Source organism: Camelus bactrianus, chromosome 13, assembly GCF_048773025.1.
Source record: "Camelus bactrianus isolate YW-2024 breed Bactrian camel chromosome 13, ASM4877302v1, whole genome shotgun sequence".
NCBI classification, from domain to species: Eukaryota; Metazoa; Chordata; class Mammalia; order Artiodactyla; family Camelidae; genus Camelus; species Camelus bactrianus.
This window is the reverse complement of record NC_133551.1, coordinates 31,468,358-31,492,021: the sequence shown is the minus strand read 5'-3', so window position 1 is coordinate 31,492,021 and position 23,664 is coordinate 31,468,358. Positions and strand designations below refer to the sequence as shown.

Here is a 23,664-nt window from a genome sequence, read left to right as displayed (position 1 = left end):
TGGTGGTTCTGTCTTGAATTTCTGAGGGACCGTCATGCTATTTCCTGTTACAGTTGTACCAATTTACTTTTCCACCAACAATGCACAAAGATTTCCTTTTCTCTGAATGCTTGCCAGCACTTAGATTATCTCTTGTCTTTTTGATGGTAGCCATTCCAGCGGGTGTGAGGTGGTATCTCCTTGTGGTTTTGATTTGCATTTCCCTGATAACTAGCAGTGGGAAGCTGTTGAGTCATACAAGTTCCTTTATACACTTTGGATAGTAACCTCTTTTTAGATACATGGTTTGCAGACATGTTCTCCCATTCCATGGGTTGCCTTTTAATTTTCTTGATTGTTTCCTTTGCTGTAGAGAGAAGCGTTTTAGTTTAGTTTAGTTTTTTAGCACTTGTTTGTTTTTGCTTTTGTTGTTGTAGCCAAAAAATCATTGCTGAGACCAATGTTGAGGAACTTTTCCCCTATGTTTTCTTCTAGGAGTTTTATGATTTCAAGTCTTATATTTAAATCTTTAATCCAAATTGAGTAAATTTTTGTGTATGGTGTAAGGCCAGGATCCAGTCTTATTCTTTCCTGTGTGGACATACTATTTTCCCAGGACCATTTATTAAAGACATTGTCCTTTACTCATTGTATATTCTTGGCATCATTTTCAAATATTAGTTGACTACATATACATGGATTTCTGGGCTCTATTCTTTTCACAGGTCAATGTGTCTGTTTTTATATCAGTACCATGCTAGCTTTTTTATTCTTATTTTTGTAATATTTAAAAAAATTGAGGTACCATGCTGTTTTGATTACTATAGCTTTGTAATATAGTCTGAAATCAGGAAGCATGATGCCTCCAGCTTTGTTCTTCTTCCTCAAGGTTCTTTGGCTACTTGGGGTCTTTCGTGGTTCTATATAAATTTAGAGATTGTTTGATCTATTTCTGTGAAAAATCTCATTGAAATTTTGACAGGGATTGCACTGAATCTGCAGATCACTTTGGGCAATATGGACAATAGTAATTTTTCCAATCCACAAACCCAGGATATCTTTCCAGTTACTTGCATCCTTTTCAGTTCCTTATATCAATGTCTTTTAGTTTGCAGTGTACAGATCTTTCACCTGTTTGGTTAAATTTATTTCTAAGTATTTTACTTTTGATGATATTGCAAATAGGATTATTTTCTTCTTTTTCAAATAGTTCACTGTTATTGTATAGAAATGCAACAGATGCAAACAGGGACAATTTAATTTCTTCTTTTTGACTTAGATGCCTTTTACTTCTTTTTATTGTCTAATTGCTCTGGCTAGGACTTCTAGTGGTATGTTGACTAAAAGTGGTGAGAGTGGGCATCCTTGTTTTTTTTTTGTTTTTTTTTTTTTTTGTTTTTTATTGAAGTATAGTCAGTTTACAATGCTGAGTCAATTTTTGGTGTACAGCACAATACTCCAGTCATACAAGAATATAAGTATATTCTTTTCATATTCTTTTTCACCATAACTTACTACAAGATGTTGAATATAGTTCCTGTGCTATTCAGTATAAATTTGTTGTTTATCTATTTTATGTATGTCAGAATCTGCAAGTCTCAAACTCCCAATTTATCCCTTTCCACCCCTTCCCCACCTGGTAACCATAAGTTTTTCTATGTCTGTGAGTTTGTTTCTGTTTTGTAAATAAGTTCGTTTCTTTTTTAGATTCCGCATATAAGTGATATCACATGGTATTTTTTCTTTCTCTTTCTGGCTTATGTCACTTAGAATGATATTCTCCTGGTCCATTCATGTTGCTGCAAATGACATTATTATTTTTTATGGCTGAGTTGTATTCCATTGTATAAATAAACCACAACTTCTTTATCCAGTCATCTGTCAATGGACACTTAGGTTGTTTCCATGTCTTGGCTATTATAAATAGTGCTGCTATGAACATTGGGGTGCATGTGTCTTTTTGAACTAAGATCTCCTCTGGATATATGCCTAGGAGTGGGATTGCTGGATCATATAGTAAGTCTATTTTTAGTTTTTTGAGGAATCTCCATACTGTTTTCCAAATGGCTGCACCAAATTACATTCGCACTAGCAGTGTAAGAGGGTTCCCTTTTCTCCACACTCTCTGCAGCATTTATTGTTCATGGACTTTTGAACGGTGGCCATTCTGACTGGTATGGGGTGGTACCTCATTGTAGTTTTAATTTGCATTTGTCTGATAATTAGCGATATTTGAGCATCTTTTCATGTGCCTATTGGCCATTTGTATGTCTTCATTGGAGAATTGTTTAGGTTTTCTGCCCATTTTTTTTTTCTTTAATTGAAGTATAGTCAGTTTACAATGTTGTGTCAATTTCTGGTGCACAGCACAATAATTCAGTCATATAGGAACATACATATATTCTTTTTCATTTTTTTTTTTACCTTGTTTCTGATCTTAGAGGAAGATCTATCAGCTTTTCACCATTGAGTATGATGTTAGCTGTGGACATGTCCTTTATATATGATTGTTATTTTGCTGAGTTATATAGGTTCCCTCTGCACCCAGTTTGTTGAGAGTTTTATCATGGAATGATGTTGAATTTTGTCCAGTGTGTTTTCTGCTCTATTGAGATAATATGATTTTAATCCTTTATTCTGTTCATGTGGTGTATCATATTTATTGATTTGCCTATGTTGAATTATCCTTGCATCCGAGGGATAAATCCCACTTGATCATGGTGTACAATCTTCATAGTTTTCTTTTCTTGTAGTGTCCTTTTCTGGTTTTGGTATGAGGGTAATGGTAGCCTTATAAAATTGATTAGGAAGTATTCCTTCCTCTTCAATTTTTGGGAAGATTTTCAGAAGGATTTATGTTAATTTTTCTTGTTTGGTAGAATTCACCAGTGAAGCCATTTGGCCCTGGGCTTTTCATTTTTGTCAAGTATTTGATTACTCCTTAATCATTATTGGCCTGTTTAGATTTTCTGTTTATTCTTGATTCAGTTTTGGTAGGTTGTATGTTTCTAGGAATTTATCCACTTTTTCTAGGTAACTTGGGTTGTTGGCATATATTTGTTGATAATAATCCCTTATAATCCTTTGTATTTCTGTGGTACCAGTTGTAATGCCTCCACTTTGATTTATAGCTACAGTTGACTCTTGAACAATGCTGGGATTAGGAGCATGGACTTCTGAGAAGCCAAAAATTGATGTTCTACTGTCTCCCTGAAAAACAAAGGAATTGATAAATGACTCACCCAAGGGTAGGAAGCTGAAACAGTTTGGATAGAATCAGGACCATTGTTCTTTTGATTCCATATATTGTGATCTCTAATTGAACACAAACTTCTCCCCACACTAAGTTAACTTGAAGATCTGTAAAATGGAAATACAGGTACTATGTTTATTGAAAAAAATCCACATCTGAGTGGACCTGTGCAGTTCAAACTTGTGTTATTCAGGGTCAATTGTATTTGAGTTCTCTCTTTCTTGGTTAGTGTAGCTTAATTTGTCTATTTCATTTATCTTTTAAAACGCCTACATTTAATTTCATTGGTCTGTCTTTTTCGTACTATTGTATTTATCTCTGCTCTAGTTTTTATTATTTTCTTTCTTCTGATAATTTTGGGCTTAGTCTGTTCTTTTTCTAGTTCCTAGTGATGTAAAGTTAGGTTGTTTCTTTGAGATCTTCCTTTTTCTTCATGTAGATATTTATTGCTGTAAACTTCCCTGTTAAACTGATTTTTCTGCATCCCGTAAGCTTTGGTATGATGTGTTTCCATTTTCACTTGTCTCAAGATACCTTTTAATTTCCCTTTTGATTTCATCTTTGACCTACTGGTTGTTCAGGAATGTGTGGTTTAATTTGTATATATCTGTGAGTTTTCTAATTTTCCTCCTAGTATTGATTTCTAGTTTTTGTATCATTGAAGTGAAATACTTGATATGATCTAAATAATCCTGAATTTGTTGAGACTTGTTTTGTTGCCCTGCATGTTTTTCCTTTCTTTGCTTCTGATTTTGTTATTGTTACCTCCAAGAAATCATTGCCAAATCCATCATCATTAAGCTTTCCACTTAAGCTTTTCTTGTAAAACTTTTATAGTGTTAGTTTTTACATTTAGGCTTTTGATCCATTTTTGTATGTAGTGTTATGTAAGTGTCCACTTCATTCTTTTATATGTTGATATTGTTTTTCCATCACTTTTGTTCAAAAGACTGTTCTTTCCCTCATTGAGTAGGTTTGACACTCATTGGAATTATTTAACCATATATGCAGGGATTTGTTTCTGGGCTGTCTATTATTTTCCACTGTTCCATATCCCTGTCTTTATGCCAGTACCATACTGTTGAGATTACTGTAGCTTTATATTAAGTTTTTAAAATCAGAAGGGTGAGCCCTCCATTCTTCTTCTGTTTTCACCTTTTTAAAGATTGTTTTGACTGTTTGGGGTCCCCTGATACTCCATATGAATTTTAGGGTGTATTTCTCTATTTCTGACCCCAAGGTTGGATAGGGATTATATTGAAATCTGTGGATCACTTCATGTAGTATTGACATTTTAACAATATTAAGTCTTCCAATCCATGAACATGGGCTGTCTTTCCATTTATTTGTCTTCTTTAATTTCTTTCAGCAATGTTTTGTGGTTTTTCAGTGTACAAGTATTTCTCCTCCCTGGTTCAGTTAATTCCTAAATATTTTATTCTTTTTAATGCTATTATAAATGGAATTATTTTTTTAAATTTTCATTTTGAATCATTTATTGTTAGTATATGGAAACACAACCAGTTTTTGCATGTTGACTTTTTATCCTGCAGATTTGCTTATTTCATGTATTAGTTCTAACAGCGTGTGTGTGTGTGTGTGTGTGTGTGTAATCTTTAGGGTTTTCATGTCATCTGCAAAGAGAGATAATTTTACTTCTTCCTTTCCAATTTGAATGCCTCTTATTTCTTTTTCCTGCCTAACTTCTCAGGCTAGAACTTCCAATACTATGTTGAACAGAAAAAAGCAGGCATCTTTAGCTTGTTCTGATCTTACAAGAAAGTTTTTAGTCTTTCACCATTGAGTATAAAGTTGGCTTTTTGTATGTGGGTTTTGTTATGTTAAGGTAGTTTTCTTGCTTGTTGAGGGTGTTGAATTTTAATCATGAAAATGTGTTGAATTTTGTCAAATGCTTTTTTGACATCACCTGAGAAGATCATGTATTTTTCTCTCCCTTCAGTCTGTTAATGGAGTGTATTCCATTGAATGATTTTTGTAATCCCAGCTGGTTATGGTATATAAGCCTTTTAATAATCTGCCAAATTTGGTTTACTAGTGTTTTGTTTTTGCATCAGTATTCATAAGGGATATTGGTCTGTAGTTTTCTTTTCCTGTACTGTCTGCCTGGCTTTGGTACCAGTGTAATATTGGTTTCATAGAATGAGTTAAGAAGCATTCTCTCCGATTTCTTGAAAGAATTTAAAAAGGATTGATGGTGATTCCTCTTTAAATGGTAGAATTCTCCAGTGAGGCCATTTGGTCCAGGGCTTTTCTTTGTTGAGAGACTCTGTTTAAGGTTTTTAAGTGATTCTCATGCATAGCTAGAGTTGAGAAACCCTACTGTGGATATAATCTGATGACTTTAGTAATCTGAATACTTTAGAAATAAAATCTGACATTTCTTTGCTGGCTGCCTTTCCTTTACTCAGTCATTGAATTTTCTTTAGGCTACTGTCCCTTCTTATGCTATATGCTTTTCTTTGGCTTGTATCTAATGGTTTTAGCTCCCGATTATAATCTTATAGTTCCATTTTAGACATCTCTTGAACTATATTATCTACTGGGCTGAGTTTCTTTAAGGGTAGTATCCCTGTTTTACTCATTTTAGTATTACCAGTGCCTACCACAGTGCCTAGAGCATAACAAGTATTAAGTAAACACATATGAATGGATGACTACATCTGCACCTGTGATTTACATATCAAAAGCACACGTGGACTTTTACGGGGCCTATGAAAGTGTACAAGACAGACTTCTCCATCCAAATACCAGACTGGCCAGATAAGGAACAAATGTTAAGGAGCTCTGGCTGTCAGATATAGAAATAAGCACTTGAGATTATACTTTCTTCATTCTGTTCAGGGAACAAAATAAAAATTATTTTAAAAAGAAAACACAGCTACTAGTGTTCACCTGAAATGTATCTTATTTTAAAATCTTTACCACCTGAGAGTGAAAAGTAAACAAAAAATTATGGCAGAAGAATATGGACTATATCAAAGAATCAGCCCATGATTTTGTCTCCTTTTTTTCTACTAAAGAAATACTAGAATCCTTACAACTAGTTGTGTAAAAATATATTGATATCACATATTTTCAAGAACTTTGAATTTCTAGGGTTATAATCTAAACGTTGATTTGGATTTTATTAAATCTACTTGTTCTCTTTGGTATTATTTTTAACCAGAGATAAATAAGGTTTGCCTTTGTCATTTGGCTGTGGCCATACAATATTAAGTAAAAATATTTTTTTAACCTTTTAAACTTGAAGTATAATTGGTTTACACATAAAAATATTAGTAAGAAAATGTTGGTAACAGTGTTTCTGAAAATAAGGTATGGGACTTGTTTTTTCTTGTGAACGTGAAAACTCTCCTGGTTCAAATGAGAAGGTTGTACACATGGCCTTTAATTCTCTTTCAGTTTTAAGTTCTATGGTTCTAGAATAGTTTAAAAACACCAATTGAAAAATAATAGCAGGTGAAATGTCATAATTTAAATCAGTATTCAGAAATATTTCAAGACTTTGTAGCATCAAACATTAGGTTTCACAGATTATTATGGCACTAGATTTATTGAAGAATAAATGTTTCTCTGATTTTTTTGCATTCTTACTGTCTCATACCTCTTACTAAGCACCCACTCTCTTGTTTTTGATAAACAGGCTGCCTCTAAGAATCAGACTTCACTCTTGGGAGAACCACCAAAAGAAATTCGGCTCAGTAAAAATCCATACTTGAACTTGGCAAGTGTGTTGCCCAGTGTGTGCTTATCATGTAAGTGAGTGCTCTTGTATTAATATTTTGGAGTTTTATTGAACATTTTTCTTAATGAGTTTTACTTTAGTTTTTTTACTTAATGGAAGTAAATAATGCCTGTTGACCAATGAAAGCCTAAATTATGTCCGTAGTCTCTAAATTGAAATAACTAAAACTGAGACACTTAAAATTCATTGAATTTTATTGAAGGAAAACAACTTTTATAATATTTATTAAGAATATAATCAATTAATTGAATTACTATGGAATCATGATTTAAAATAATTGGGTAAAGCAGTTATTTGGCAATATAATTCCTTATAGTACATATGGAATCATATTTCTAAAATACGATGTTTAAACCTTTAAGAAATCTCACAAATCCAGAATATTTGCAAAATACCCCAGAATATACTGTCTGCTAATAATTGGCAGAAGTAGAATTCTCATTTGCTTTTTTTAGATACCTCCTCAGGCCTTCAATTAGCGTAAATTAACTATTAATTCAAATTAAGAGAAAATCACATATATGGTGTTCTCTAGGCACTAAGATACTAACTGCGACATTGGTTGTTGAGGGGGAGGATGTAGCTCAGTGGTACAGTGTATGCGTAGCATGCATGAGGTCCTGGGTTCAATCCCCCGTACCTTCATTAAATAAGTAAAGAAACCTAATTCCCCCCCCCTACCATCCAAGAAAAAAACAAAGCACATGTGGAGGATTAAAAAAAAATTGTGAGATCTCTTAAAAAAGAAAAAAGAAAAAAACCCCAGAAATTTAACATTGGTTGTCAGTAGTGAAAAATTGGAAAGTGCCTTAATATACATCAGTAGGGGCGTGATTAATCATCACAGTTCATCATAAAATGGAGTACTCAGCATGTATATATAAGTTAAGAGAGCGCTAGATGTACTAATATAACACGATCTCTAAAGCAGATTGTTAGGTAGAAAAGCAAATGTATGCATAAAATGATTCCATGTATATTTACTTAAAGCCCTATATTCCTATATGTACATATTTGAATGTGTAAATGCATAAATCTAGGAAAATAAATTGTTACCTCTGGGGAAAAGAATAGGATTGAATGAAAAGAGATGAATGGTGAATTTTGTTTTTAATACACACACTCTGTATTTTATGAAGTATCTTCTGAAACCTAAACATTACTTTATAATTTTTCTTTAAAAGCTAGATAAAAACTTAATGTGTTTCTAGTATACCTGCTGTATTTTTATATGGTCTAAAAATTGATGGTTATAACTATTGCATTAATAAGATTAGTTAATTTACATTTTGTATGTCTTGTTTTACAGATTAGACATACATTTTTTAAATGGTTCTATCAAAGTTACTTACCCATAGGGCAGGCTTCCACTTTCATTTGTTTTAAACAAATGGGACAATAGCATATACCATATATTTTTCCCCTGGGGATAATAAATCTAGCTATTACTGGCAAATTACAATTTATGTTTGGTTTGAAAATGAGTTTTGTACTCTATTTGTAATTTATAATCAAACAACCCAACTAAAATACATGTATTGATTTTGTCATTAGCCCCTGCAAGTAAAACCGCTCTGCAGAAGACTGGAATTGCAAGCAACATTCTGGATGCAATCTCTCAGGGAAATGAATCACAACACACGTTGGAAAAGTGCATTGCTTATTCTCAGCCTTTTGGTGACTACACACAGGTACATGATTCTCGGATTTTGATGATATATAGAAAAATTGGTTCAACTGTGTATGGAGTTCACTGGATGTGAAATTGTGTTTCCTGTTACAGGAAAGTAAAATTGCACTGATCTATACAATATTTCTTCCTCGCCATTTGGAGTTTCAAGATGCATTCAAGAGTTTGCTAAGTACCATTTTGCACTAGATATTTCCCTTTCATTATTTACACTAGTAGTGAGCAAACCACGGAGCCAATCCAGCCCACCACCAGTTTTGTAAAGGTTTACTGGGATGCGGCCACGTCCGTGCATTTGCGTACTGTCTATGGTGCTGTTGTGCAAGAGTGGCGAAGTTGAGTAGTTACAGCAGAGACTGTATTGCCCACAGATTAAATACTTACCATGTGGCTCCTAACAGAAAATCTCTGCTGACCTGTGGTGTAGACCTGATTCAGGAACCTAAGGAAATACCTCTGTAATTCACCACTGCTTTCGTATGTAGAGACATGATCATAATGACAGGCACTATTATGCTAACTTTCAAACCATTCAATCAATAACATAAAAAGTATTCTATTCAATAGACATACTGTGTCATTACTTAAATGTCAGTTTCACTTTGGCCTTTTCTCCTTCAGCTTGTTCTTAGTGGTTTAAGTTGACAGTGTGTATTGTGTTAGTCTTTATATTATTATGTAATCATGAGAGTCTTTTATAAACAACAATTCTGATTCTTTCTTATTTCTCAGAGCAGTCACCTTCTTTGCTCCATCTTGTCTATGGGAGCAATACTTCCGCTTTGCTTTCTTAGGGAAACTGTTTGCTTCGCTCATCTCTAATAAACTTAGAAATGAAAACCGATGCAAGTTCACTTGGAACAGTGGATGCCTGACTATGCTTTTATGATAGGGCAGTCGAAACACAGGTCAAGCAGATTCTGTACAAGTGGTAAAGCTGGCTATTAGCAAAATATATAATAAAGTCTCTCATATATCCATGGAAAAGATGGAAAAATGTGGGTTCGAAGATGACATAATTAGGTGGCACATAGCTATACTTAAGGAACAGTAATAGTAAATTGATACAATCTGGAAGGCATTCTCTTCTATGTTTCATAAGGTTTCATCTTTGTTCCCTTATTGATTAACATCTTAACTAATGACTTAGATAAGGACATTGTATGCTGATGACATTTACAGGTGACAGAAGGCAAGGATATTATCAGATGTGTAAATCATTTATGAATAATTTATGGTTGTGAAAATTAGAAACAGCTTTAATTTCTAACAGTGTAGAAGACTGAATAAACAAATTATGTCATATTTATATGAGGAAATGCAGTTATTAAGAATCATGTGGACCAACGTGTAAACACACGATAAATGTTTCATAATCTATGGTTAATCTTAAAAGTTTATAAAATATAGTCCTATACAATTTTCATTTTTTTTTAACAAGAAAACATTTACTTTTATAACAAGAGGAAGCACAATTTTTTTTAATAGACTTTATTCTTTTGAGCAGTTTCAGGTTCACAACAGAATTGAGCAGAAAATAGACTCCCCCCATAGCCCTCCCCATCCACACATATATACTCCCCTCCCCTCAATATCCCTCATCAGTGTGGCATATTTGGTACAATCGGTGAACCAACATGGGCACATTATTATTAGCCAAAGTCAATAGTTTACATTAGGGTTCACTCTTGATGTTGTACATTCTATGAGTTTTGACAAATGCATAACGACATGTAGCCACCACTATAGTATCATACAGAGTAATTTCATTGCCCTAAAAATCCCTTGTGCTCCATCTATTCATTCTTCCCTCCCTCCCTCTCCCCAGACCCCTGGAAACCACGATCTTTTTATTGTTTCTGTAGTTGTGCCTTTTCGAGAATGTCATTTGGTTGGAATCATACAGTTTTGTAGCCTTTTCAGGTTGGCTTCTTTCATTCAGTAATAGGTCTTTTAACTTTCTTCCATGTCTTTCATGGCTTGATCTTTTTTTTTTTTACTGCACATAAATTTTTTAATTTACATATGTGTACTGTTCATTGTTTCTAAGAATGTTTAGAGCTTTAGCTTATTAAACTTACATAGTTATCAAAGGAATAAAGCCAACCACAAAATAAGAATTAACTCAGAAAGATACATACACCTTGCTATTAACAGTAACATTATTTATAATTGCCAAGTTATGGAAGCATCCTAAGTGCACATCAATAGTTGAATAGATAATGAAGATGCAGCATGTGCGTGCGCGCGCACACACACACACACACACACACACACACACACACACGTAATGGAATACAACTCACCCATTAAAAAGAAGGATATTTTGCCATTTGTGGCCCTTCATTCACTTTTTTTTCACTTCAAAAACCAGAATTAAAAAAAAAAACAATTTTATAACTGGCAGAGACATTTCCATTACATCAAAAACAACAAAATACCTAGAAATAAACTTAACCAAGGAGGTTACCTATACTCTGAAAACCAAAATGACACAAAGAAATGGAAAGATTTCTTGTGCTCTTGGATTGGAAGAGTCAACACTATCAAAATGGCCACACTACCCAAAGCAATCCACAGATCCAACACAACCCCCATCAAAATGCTCACAACATTCCTCACAGAACTAGAACAAACAATTCCAAAATTTATAAGGAATCACAAAAGACCCCAAAGAGCCAAAGCAATCTTTTGTAGGTCTCTCTCATTTTTTTTCCTCTTTGTTATTTTTGTTCTTTTTGTTCTCTTTTCTTACGGTTTGATGACTAGAGAAGGTCCTTTAACATTTGCTGTAAAGCTGGTTTGGTGGTGCTGAAATCTTTTAGTTTTTGTTTATCTGTGAAGCTTTTGGTTTCTCCATCAAGTCTGAACAAGAGCCTTGCTGGAAAGAGTATTCTTGGTTGTAAGTTTCCCCCTTGCATCAATTTAAATATATCGTGCCACTCCCTCCTGGTCTGTAGAGTTTCTGCTGAAAAATCAGCTGATAACCTTAGGGAGCTCCCCTGTATGTTACTCATTGCTTTTCTCTTGCTAATTTTAATATTGTCTCCTTATCCTTAATTGTTGTCAATTTGACAACATGTGCCTTGGTGTTTTCCTCTTTGGGTTCATCCCGTGTGGACCTCTCTGTGCTTCCTGGACTTGGGTAACTGTTTCCTTTCCCAAGGTGGGGAAGTTTTCGGTTATTATCTCTTTGAATATTTTCTCAGGTCCTTTCTCTCTCTCTTCTCTTTCTGGGACCCGTATAATGCGAATATTAGAGCACTTCGTATTGTCCCAGTGTTCTCTTAAACTATCCCCATTTCTTTTTATTCTTTTTTCTTTTTTCTGTTCTGAAGTAGTGATTTCCATTAATCTGTCTCCTAGCTCACCTATCCGTTCTTCTGCCTCATTTAGTCTACTCTTGGTTCCTTCTAGTGTATTGTTCATTTAGTGATTTTATTCAACTCTGTTTGGGTATTCTTTATATTTTCCAACTCTTTGCTAAAAACTTCACTTTGTGCATCTGTACTCCTCTTAAGTTCTCTGAACATCTTGGCCATCATTATTTTAAATTCTTTCTCAGGTGAATTACCTATCTCCTTATCACTTATTTCTTCTTCTGGGATTTTATCTTGTGTCTTGTCCTGGGAAATACTCCTTTGCTGCCTTATATCGTCTGTCTTTCTGTGTGTTTGTGGATTCTTTCCATAGGCTTTGGGATTATTGTTTTCTTATTTCCTGTATCTGCCCCTGGTGATTGAGGCTGGACTAGAGGCTTATGCAGGTTTCTTGGCAGGAGGAGCCAGTGCCTGCCCACTGCTGGGTGAAGCTTGGTCCTGGACCTCTGGTGGGTAGGGCTGTGTCTAGAGGCCTTTGTGGCTTAGGAAGTCTGATGATGGGTGTGGCTGTGCTCCCACCCTGTATGTTGTTTGGCCTAAGGCTTCCCTACAGGCTGTTGGGTGGGGCTAGGTCTTGGTGCTAATGATCCAATCAAGATGTCAGCCTCCAGGAAAGCTCATGTAGATTAACACTCCTGGAATGTCCGTCACCAGCTTTTATGTCCCCTGAGTGAGCTGCAGCCGCCCCCTATGTCCCCAGGAGACCCTCCAAATCCAGCAGGCAGGTCTGGCCCAGGTTCCTACGAAATCGCTGCCTCTGCCCTTGGACCTGGTGCACGTGAGTTTCTGTGTACGTTTCTCAAGCAAATGGAGTCTCCGTTTCTCCCAGTCCTGTGGGGCTTCCAGAGCCAAGCCCTGCTAGCTTTCAAAACCAGATGTCCTGAGGTCTCCTTTTCTTCCCAATGCCAGGACCCGAGCTGGGGAGCCTGACGTGGGCTTAGGGCTTTCACTCCTGTGGGAGGGCCTTTGTGACTTAACAAATCTTCAGCTTCTGGGTTGCCCACTGTGGGGGTATGGGGCCCAGTGATATTACGAGCACGCCCCTCCTGCCATCCTGCTGTGGTTCCCTCTTTGTTTCCAGTGGCAGAAGATCTTTTTTTGCTAGGTTCCAGTCTTTTTTCGATGGTGGTTTAACATTCGGTTGTGGTTTCATTGTGGTCGCAAGGAGAGGCAAGCTCGTGGTCCTGCCACTCCACCATCTTGACTAGAACTCACAGATTTTTTTAAAACTTATTTAAATGTATGATTTAAGCTTTTAAAAGTTATTTTTTATACTTACCTTTTCATTTCTTTTATTTCAATTTTGAAATTTGTCTTGCTTTTCTCATTAGCAGTTTTGCTTATTAGATTACTGTGGTTTATTATGTACTTACTGTAGCCCCAGAAAGACCTTTCCCACTTACACATGGAGAAAGTCTGTGATAGAGATGTCTTTGCATTGCCAGCCTTCCTCCTGCCTCTACCCTTGCTTAACCAGAGAGAAACGGTGGAGGTGTGGATGGATCCTCCTGGCATTCAGTGTCTCCTTGGGCAGTCCCTGCTGTTTCCTCATGCTTGTTTTTAAAGTGAGATTGGTTCTCTCTCCTTGTGTTCATTCACCCTTATAACCTAAATTTAATTAGATGTTACTAATTGAATAAAGTAACTAGTAAAAGGTGGCCATGTTTTAGGAGTTCCTTCTATTTCCGCTGCTAGAATGGAGGAAGAGATCTAAGGGAAAGTGACATTTTTTGTTTTGAACATTTGCTATATACTTTGTAATGTAAGCATTTGATCTTTATAACAATCTGGTGAGATTTAAATGACCACTTCCATAGTACAGGTGGAAAAGCGTAAAGGGGAAAGTAATCGTTCCAAGTTTATGCAGTTCGTAAAGGACTCATTTATTTCTCTGATTCCAAAATCCACATTATTTTCATTACACCATGGGGAAGTTTCTTCAGGCATGAAAGTGGTGTCTTACAGAAACTGTTGGATTGCTTTATACTGGTGGCTGTGCATAAGGATTGGGAGAGAGGGACATGTCAAGATATAGATGGGTATAATAATTTCTATTTTGGTAAAACTATCACATTTAAAAATCCTAATTGGCATTCCAGTATTGGTGAAGTTACTTGTATCAGAGTATCCCTTCTGCAGATAACAGTGATTAAAGTTGTATTAAGTATGAAACAAAATAACTATTTGAAGGTCCTGGAGAATGACCAGAAACAGGTAGAAACTGAAGGGGAGTCAGCCCTTGGAAGAGGGAAACTGCACTGATTGAGATTTATGCCTCTCTGGCTTTTTGTCTAACACCACCCCCTAGTCTGTGCAGAAAGTCCTACCAGCTGATGGAGTCACAGGATAGAGTTCAGGACTGTTAGCCAGGCTGGAAAATCCCAGAAAAAAATCTGTTTAAACTCAACCTAAATACACTTGACTGACTCCTGAACTTTGCGTGAGAGAGACTCCAGGGGACCTGGTGGAAAGCGACAGATGGAAGGCTGAAGAGATGCGAAGAGATTCAACTCCTTTCCAGCACAGAGATGGTTTGGAGTCTGAGTTTATGTAAGTTAACTCCTACTCAACAAAAATCAACAACCTTCAGAGGAGTATAATCCATAGTCTCTATGAATATATGATATACAATGTTCAGTCAACAAAAATAATTGAAAAGTTGAAAAAATTGGAAAATGTGACCCACAGTTAAGGGGAAGAGCAGTTAATAGAAACTGACCACAAAATGACCTAGATGCTGGTATCAGTAGACCAAGGCTTACTTAAAACAGCTACTGTAAACATGTTCAACAATTTAAAAGAAACAAGGTAAAAATGAACAGATGGGGGATTTTAGGAAGAAATATAAACTAAAAAAGAAGTATAGAAACTCCAGGAAAAAAAAGTACAGTATCTGAAAAAAAAAATACACTGGATGGGCTGAGCAGAAGTTTAGAGAAAGCAGGAAAAAAGGTTCAGTTAAAATAAAGACAGCTCAAAAGAAATAATTCAGTCTGAAGAACAGAGAGAAAGAGGTTGAAAACCAACAAACAGATCCTCAGGGACTTAAGGAACAGTATCAGGCAGACTAAAATAAGTGTAATTGGAGTCTCAGAAGGAGAAGAGAAAGATAAATGGGTATAAAGTATATGAAAGAATAATGATAAAAAATTCCCATGTTTGCTTAAAAAATCTTACAGATCTAAAAAAGTCAGAGACTTCCCCTGCAAAGCAAGATAAAGAAAAACAAAATATTATCTAGGTACATCGTTTATATGCTGAAAACCAAAGTTACAAAGAGATTATCTTGAAAGAACCAGATAAAAATAATGCATCTTAGAACAGTTTCTCAACTTTGGCACTATTGACATTCTGGGCTGGATAATTCTTTGTTGCAGTGGGGCTATACTGTATGTTGTAGGAAGTTTAGCAGCATCTTTGCCCTCTACCCAATAGATGGCCTCTCACTGAGATCATTGTGATTAAGCAACTGGTAAATATGTGGGTTAAAAAAAAAAGCTGTATATTTTCTTTTTTAAACTTAAAAGCAAAATTATAATAGTGCATGGTGGGGCTTGTATGTAGACATTACATATTTGATAATAATAGTACAGAGGATAGTATGGGGTGAATGAAATTGTTTCTGCGGTGTTTACATTTTACCTGAAGTAGAAAAATTAACTCTTATGTAGACAAATATAGCTAAAATGTCAACGGTTTAATTACGATGGAATTCTAAAAACATTTGAATAAGCCAAAAAATGTCAGGAAAGGAAAAAAGTCATTTAGGATGAATAGAAAACAAATAGCTCAGTGGTAAACCTCAACTGAATGATAATAATAGGAAATGATAATTGACTACAAGCTCCAGTTAATTGTCAGAACAGGCAAGAATATACACTTTTACCACTTCTGTTCAACAATACAAACTTGGAGGTTTTAGTTAATGAAACAACGTTTATTAAAAGGGTATGAAATAAGAAAGGAAAAGTAAAAATGCCTCTATTTGCATATGACATGAGTGCATGGAAAATCCTTAAGAATCTAAAAAGCAGCCACTAAATATAATAAGTAAACTTTCAAAGTCACAGGATAGAAGGGCAATATGTGAAAATGAATTGTATTTCTTTGTACCAGCAGGAAACAATTAGAAAATAGTTTAAAAATTTTTTCCATTTATAGTAACACCAAACATGAAATACATAGTAATAAATTAAAAGATCTGTAAAAACTATACAGTGATAACTACAAAGCAATGCTGAGAGAAATCAAAGAGGATGCCCATGAATGGAGTGCTACACCATGTACATGGATGGGAAGACTTACTATTGGTGTGATGTCAGTTCTCCGCAATTGATCTATTGATTCATTGCAATCCCAACCAATTTCTCAGCAGTCTTCTTCTACAAAGAGAAATTGACAAGCTGATTTTTTAAATTTATATTGAAATATAAAGGAATTACATTACCCAAAACAATCTTCTAAAAGAACAAAACTGAAATATTTCTATGTAACTTCAAGATTTGCTATAAAATCATAGTAATCAAGACAGTGTGGTGTTGGCATAATGAAAGACAAATAGATTAGTGAATAGAAGAGACTCCAAAAATAGACCCATACTTAAATGGTAAGTTGATTCTTGACAAAGATTTCAAAAACAATCCCATAGGTAAAAAATGGAAATGTTGTTGAAACAGCTGATTATCCATATTGGGGAACATGAACCCTAACTCTTGCCTCATACTTTAAAATTAATTTGCAGTGTATCTTGGGCCTAAATGGAAAATCCCAGCCACAGATAATGTCAAATGGCATAATAAGAACCTCCAAGCATTTTCTCTTCCATAAAAGCATCAATAAAATGAGCAGAAATGATCAGAATCAACTTTTACAGAACTCTGGATACTAACTAAAAGCATGAAGCAACCTGGGGAGTATTTATTCAAGAAAAATATCTGAATACTGATAAGAGCAGCTACCTTGATGGTCTCTTAGCCCGTCCTCTTTCTGTTTTCCTGTCTCTTTATAACAGCCCATAATCACAGCAAAAATCAGGAAGCTGGGATTCCCCAGAGTGGGCAGGAAAGGGGTGGGATCTCCACATGGCCTCACCCCACTTTTCATTTGACCTGACTCGGAGCTTGCCCTATGTGAAAAGCTTTTCCTCAGGGGAGTCTATTGAAAACATTTAGAGGAAATTGTTTAATTTTGTGACTGCCTGAGGTGGTAGATAACATTTGGGCCAAAACAAGAAAAGGCTAACCAAAAAGCATTAAAGGAAAAGTTGAGGAATTAGGCGTCCACAGGGGTTTTGAAAAGCTCGGATATATCCTGGGACTCTTCCAAGGCCATGCACACAGGAAGGATTGTGCACATGCTTGGGCAGGACCTAAGAAGGCTGTAAGCTCTCGTTTGTAGAAGTGAGGGCTAAGGCAGAGTTGTCATGACCCGGCTGAGTGGTGAAGACATGGCCCAACACACACACACAGCCCCTCAGCAAAGTCCGAGAGACTTACTGGTTCCAGATGTTTTAAGTGAATCTCTGTCTAATCATAAGGTGACCACTAAGCTAATGGAGTAGAGTCTTTAGTTACCACTAACAAAGAATATGCATTTTACACATTAGTTCAGAAAAGTCACTAAACAACAACAAACAGCAATGACAACAAATTTTGAAGAACTACAAACTGATTTCCAGAGTAGCCACATTATATCATTTTCAACAAAAAATCATGAGATGTGCAAAGAAATAAAAAATGGCCCATAAACAAAGGGAAAAGCAGTTAATAGAAACTGTCTCCAAGGATGCCCAACACTGGAGTTACTAGACAAAGACTGAAATCATCTATTTTAAATATGTTCAAAAAATATAAGAAAGCTACATCTAAAGAACTAAAGGAAAGTGTGAAAGCAGGGGCTCACCAAGTAGGAAATATCAGTATGGAGACAGAAATTATATTTAAAAAGAACTGAACAGAAATTCTGAATCTGAAAAGTATAATTAAAATGAAAAATAATTCACTAGGGCAGAGTAGCAGACTTCAACAGGCAGAATAAATAATCAACAGGTTTGGGACATAGGTTAGTTGAGATTGTCCAGTCTGAAGAATAGAATAAAGAAAAGTGAACCATAACAAGTGTTGGGGAGGATGTGAAGTTGGTGCCCTCATACATTGCTGGGGAGAGGGGGGATGTAAAATGGTGCAGCTGCTTTGAAAAACAGTTTGGAAGTTCCTCAAAATATTAAATACAGAGTTACCATATGACCTAGGGTGTATACCTAAGAGAACTGAAATATATGTCTACACAGAACATGAGTTTTCATGGCACCATTATTCATAATAGCCAAAAAGAGAAACAACCCAAATGCACCGCAATTGATGAATAATGAGTAAACAAAATGTGGGATATCCAAACAATGGAATTGATTCCACCATAAAAGGAATGGAGGACTGATCCTTGTCACGACATGGATGAGCCTTGAAAACATCATGTTACGTGAATTAAGCCAGATACAAATGGAACGTATTATATGATGTCATTTTATATGAAATGTCCAGAATAGGCAAATCCTCAGAGAAGGTAAACAGAGAGTAGTTTTGGAAATCACTGAAGAAGCTTTCTTAGCTTGGAAAGAAGATATAACCCAAGAGTTTCCAGGGAAAGGCAAGGCTTTGTTCCAGGTGAATCAGTGGCTCACCTGGCTAGAAACTGCTGAAGAAGAATCAGAGGAAGAAGCTGATTAAAAGAACCAGACAAAGCCTTAAATTGTGTAGAACATACTGTTGCTGTGGTGTAACTGCATTTGACCTAACCACTGCGGAAATTCATTAAGCTATAATGTCTCCACAATATTTAAAGCAGAAGCACGTCAGTTAGGATTTCCTTCTGCATAAGGATTTTTTTGTAGTGTAATGTCTTAATCATAGTCTACCATCAAATATTTTAGGAGTATCTTTAATGTTTAGATAGTATATTAGCAGCATGCAATAATTACATCATAGTTCTCAAGCAGAGGCAGTCTATTACAAGGACCTTCTTTGCTGCCAGTTATCATAGGCTGTTTTAAGTTAGAAAACTGAATAGCAACACTGAATACTGTAGAAATGCACTTTGCTCAATAATACTTGAGTTGTTGCAATATTTGATTATCCATTTGGTTGTTACAGAAAAACTCTTTTAACTGTAATTGATGGTTGTTGCTGTAATAGTATATATTGCCTGTATTTCTACCTCTTGTAATGGGCTTTATGTGTTACATTTTAATATCCTTGAGCCTGGGCAAGTGCCACAAGTGCTTTTAAAAGAAACATGGTTTACTTGCACAGTTGATCAGTTTTGAGAGTTTACTTGATCAGTTTTGAGAGATTGTAAATGCCCTTGAAGAGGTTTTTGTGGGTGTGAAACAAATGGTGAGAATTTGAATTGGTCCCTCTTATTACAGTATTGAAATTAAGTCTACTTAATTTATCATGTTCATGCCCTCATTCTATGTACTTGTATCTGTCAATAAACATTGTGATACTTGAAAAAAAAAAAGGTGGGGCCGAGAGAAGAGGGAGTTGTGGAGTCACCACTAACAGCTACAGGGTATCTTCTCTGGAGTGGTGAAAATGCTCTGGAGTTGAATTGTGCTGATGGTTGCACAGCCTTGTGAAAATATCAAACAAATGTTGGACGGTACTTTTACTAAAACAAGCCTTAACTGTACTGAAAGGGTAGTATTTTCATTCAGTGTTTTAGAGATCTTAAAGAAGTATTCAATGAGAAGCAAACAAGTTAAATCAGTTATTCCAGACCTAGTTCTAACTAGAAACCAATTTAAAATGCGCTACCCCCCCCCCATTTCTCTAGTTGATCACAGTAATTAATGAGAATTTCGACTGAGCTGCAGTTCTTTATTTTCTTAACAACTGCGCTTCTTAAATATTTGAACTGTTACTGAGAAAACTTAAATCGGAAATAGATGCAGTGGTTTAAAAACACACCGTGCCCACTTTAGCAGTGATAAGAGCATTGTAATCAGCTGTATAATCCTGTTAGTTTGAAAGTACAGGTGGAGTTTGAAATGTCAGTTCTGAGCTGGAGATCAGTAGGTACATCTATGTCAGACGGTTGGGAGAGACCCACCTGAAGGAAGAAGCCTTTGAGCCAATTTATTAAATATTAAACACCTAAATCTAACATCAAATTATAATCTGTGAAAAACAAGGCATTCCTCACTATTAGTAGAGTAGGTAAAATTTCTGTCAGGCAACTTTTGTTTGACATAGTCATTAGTTTTAATAATGTAAAGAATAACGTAAGAACCATTTCAGCTGTTTCATATGACTAAGTTGTGGTGTGGGGTTTTCATTTGGCGCTAGCCACAGTGGGTGGGTGGTGGTGTGCCCTACGTAAGGGCGGCACCATCTACTTGCATGTTGTACTCAGTGTTGCCCTTGGTTACAGGAGTCTTTCCTGCCAGAAAGCTGACTACCTATTCCAGGGAATCAACCAGAGAGTGTGTGATGAGATCGTGTGATGAGGGAAGAGGAAACAAAAACAAAAAATGAACAAAAAGGCCTTGTGATGCTTAGTTCTTTCATATTGAGCCTAATGCTGCCACCTAGTGGGAAAACAATGCAGAGAAACTTTCCAAAAAGAGTTTTTATGTGGACTGTGGTAGATCAGAATCCTGTGACAAACACTAACTATAAGAAATACATTTTAAAATGTAAACCTGCTTTAAACAGTAACTATCGAATCACATATTATATTTGCCCTAGATGGTAACTTGGGGAGTACATTAAAAAATGATTCTTGATAAAACTGGAATTAAGGAAAGCAAGTTTTTGAAGTCTGTTTACAAACCAAGTAAGTTTTGTAAATGTTTAAGAAAATCAACAAAAGAATAGTATACAGTCTGAATAAATCTGAAGACAGTTTTGAATTGCTGTTCTGACATGTTAGAGAGTCTTTTCTGATTGCTGTGGCAAAGACTTCCAAAACTATGTTGAATAAAAGTGGCAAAAGTGGGCATCCTCGTCTTGTTCCTGATTTTAGAGGGAATGCTGTCAGGTTCTCACCACTGAGTATGATGCTAGCTGCGGGCTTGTCATATATGGTCTTTATCATGTTGAGGTGTGTTCTCCCACTTTCTGGAGAGTTTTTTTTCATAAATGGATGTTGAAGTTTTTCAAAAGCTTTTTGTGCATCTATTGAGATGACCATATGATTTTTATTCTTCAGTTTGTTAATGTGGTGTTATCACAGTTACACACAATAATAATTGATTTGCAGATACTGAAAAATCCTTGCATCCCTGGGATAAATCCCACTTGACCGTGGTGTATGATCTTTTTGATGCGTTGTTGGAGTTAATTTGCTAGTATTTTGTTGAGGAGTTTTGCATCTATATTCATAAGTGATATTGGCCTGTAATTTTCTTTTTTGTGATATCTTTGTCTGGTTTTGGTATCAGGTTGAAGATGGTCTCATAGAAGGAGTTTGGAAGTGTTCCTTCCTATACAATTTTTTGGAATAGTTTCAGAAAGACAGGTGTTAACTCTTTTCTAAATGTTTGATAGAATTCACCTTTGAAGCCATCTGGTCCCGGACTTTTGTTTGTTGGGAGTTTTTAATTACTGATTCAATGTCAGTACTGGTAATTGGTCTATTCATATTGTCTATTTCTTCCTGGTTCAGTCTTGGCAAATTGTACCTTTGTAAGAAATTGTCCATTTCTTCTATGCTGTCCTTTTTGTTGGTGTATAGTTGCTCATAGCAGCCTCTTACAGTCCCTTGTATTTCTATGGTGTCGGTTGTAACTTCTTTTTCATTTCTGATTTTATTAATTTGGGCCCTCTCCCTTTTTTTCTTAATGAGTTTGACTAAAGGTGTATCAATTTTGCTTATCTTGTCAAAGAACCAGATTTTAGTTTCATTGATCTTTTCTACTGCTTTTTTAGTCTATTTCATTTATTTCTGCTCTGATCTTTATGATTTCTACTAACTTTGGGTTTTATTTGTTCTTCTTTCTCCAGCTGCTTTAGGTGTAAGGTTAGGTTGTTTAATTTGAAATTTTTCTTGCTTCCTGAGGTAGGCTTGTATCACTATAAATTTCCCCCTGAGAACTGCTTTTGCTGCATCCCAGAGGTTTTGGATCACTGTGTTTTTTCTTTCTTTCTTTTTTTTTTTTTTTTACAGTGTCTTTATTTTTTAATTTTGTTAAACATTTTTTATTGAGTTATAGTCATTTTACGATGTTGTGTCAAATTCCAGTGTAGAGCACAATTTTTCAGTTATACATGAACATATGTATATTCATTGTCACATTTTTTTTTTCCACTGTGAGCTACTACAAGATCTTGCATATATTTCCCTGTGCTATACAGTATAATCTTGCTTATCTATTCTGCATACGCCTGTCAGTATCTACAAATTTTGAAATCCCAGTCTATCCCTTCCCACCCCACTCCCCCTTGGCAACCACAAGTTTGTATTCTATGTCTATGAGTCTGTTTCTGTTTTGTATTTATGTTCTTTTTTTTTAGATTCCACATATGAGCAATCTCATACAGTATTTTTCTTTTTCTTCTGGCTTATTTCACTTAGAATGACGTTCTCCAGGAACATCCATGTTGCTGCAAATGGCATTATGTTGTCATTTTTATGGCTGAATAGTATTCCATTGTATAAATATACCACATCTTCTTTATCCGGTCATCTGTTGATGGACATTTAGGCTGTTTCCATGTCTTTTGTATTGTAAATAGTGCTGTTATGAACATTGGGGTGCAGGTGTCTTTTTGAAGTAGGGTTCCTTCTGGATATCTGCCCAGGAGTGGGATTACTGGGTCATTGGTACAAAAACAGACATATGGACCAATGAAACAGAATAGAGAGCCCAGAAGTGAACCCACAAGCTTTTGGTCAACTAATCTTCGACAAAGGAGGCAAGAATATACAATGGAATAAAGACAGCCTTTTCAGCAAATGGTGTTGGGAAAACTGGACAGCAGCATGTAAATCAGTGAAGCTAGAACACTCCCTTACACCATACACAAAAATAAACTCAAAATGGATCAAAGACTTAAACATAAGACAAGATACAATAAACTTCCTAGAAGAAAATATAGGCAAAACATTATCTCACATACATCTCAAAAATGTTCTCCTAGGGCAGTCTACCCAAGCAATAGAAATAAAAGCAAGAATAAACAAATGGGACCTAATTAAACTTACAAGCTTCTGCACAGCAAAGGAAACCATAAGTAAAACAAAACGACAACCTACGGAATGGGAGAAAATTTTTGCAAATGAAACTGACAAAGGCTTGATCTCCAGAATATATAAGCATCTCATATGACTTAATAAGAAAAAAACAAACAACCCAATCCAAAAATGGGCAGAAGACAGACAAGCAATTCTCCAAGGAAGAAATACAAATGATCAATAGGCACATGAAAAAATGTTCAGTATCACTAATTATCAGAGAAATGAAAATCAAAACTATGATGAGGTATCACCTCACACCAGTCAGAATGCCATTATTCAAAAGTCCACAGATGACAAATGCTGGAGAGGCTGTGGAGAAAGGGAACCCTCCTGCACTGCTGGTGGGAATGCAGTTTGG

General features: G+C 35.6%; 1 protein-coding gene across 2 annotated transcripts in view; it reads left to right on the top strand.

Annotated features, from left to right (window-relative positions):
• RAVER2 (ribonucleoprotein, PTB binding 2) overlaps nt 1-23,664 on the top strand; it is a 98,472-nt gene that overhangs the window by 53,231 nt on the left and 21,577 nt on the right. For both annotated transcript variants that reach the window (XM_010949966.3, XM_045512441.2), the window contains exons 10-11: nt 6,897-7,008; nt 8,553-8,689. In XM_010949966.3, the coding sequence (XP_010948268.3) occupies nt 6,897-7,008; nt 8,553-8,689 (249 nt within the window). The remainder of the gene's footprint in view (nt 1-6,896; nt 7,009-8,552; nt 8,690-23,664) is intronic.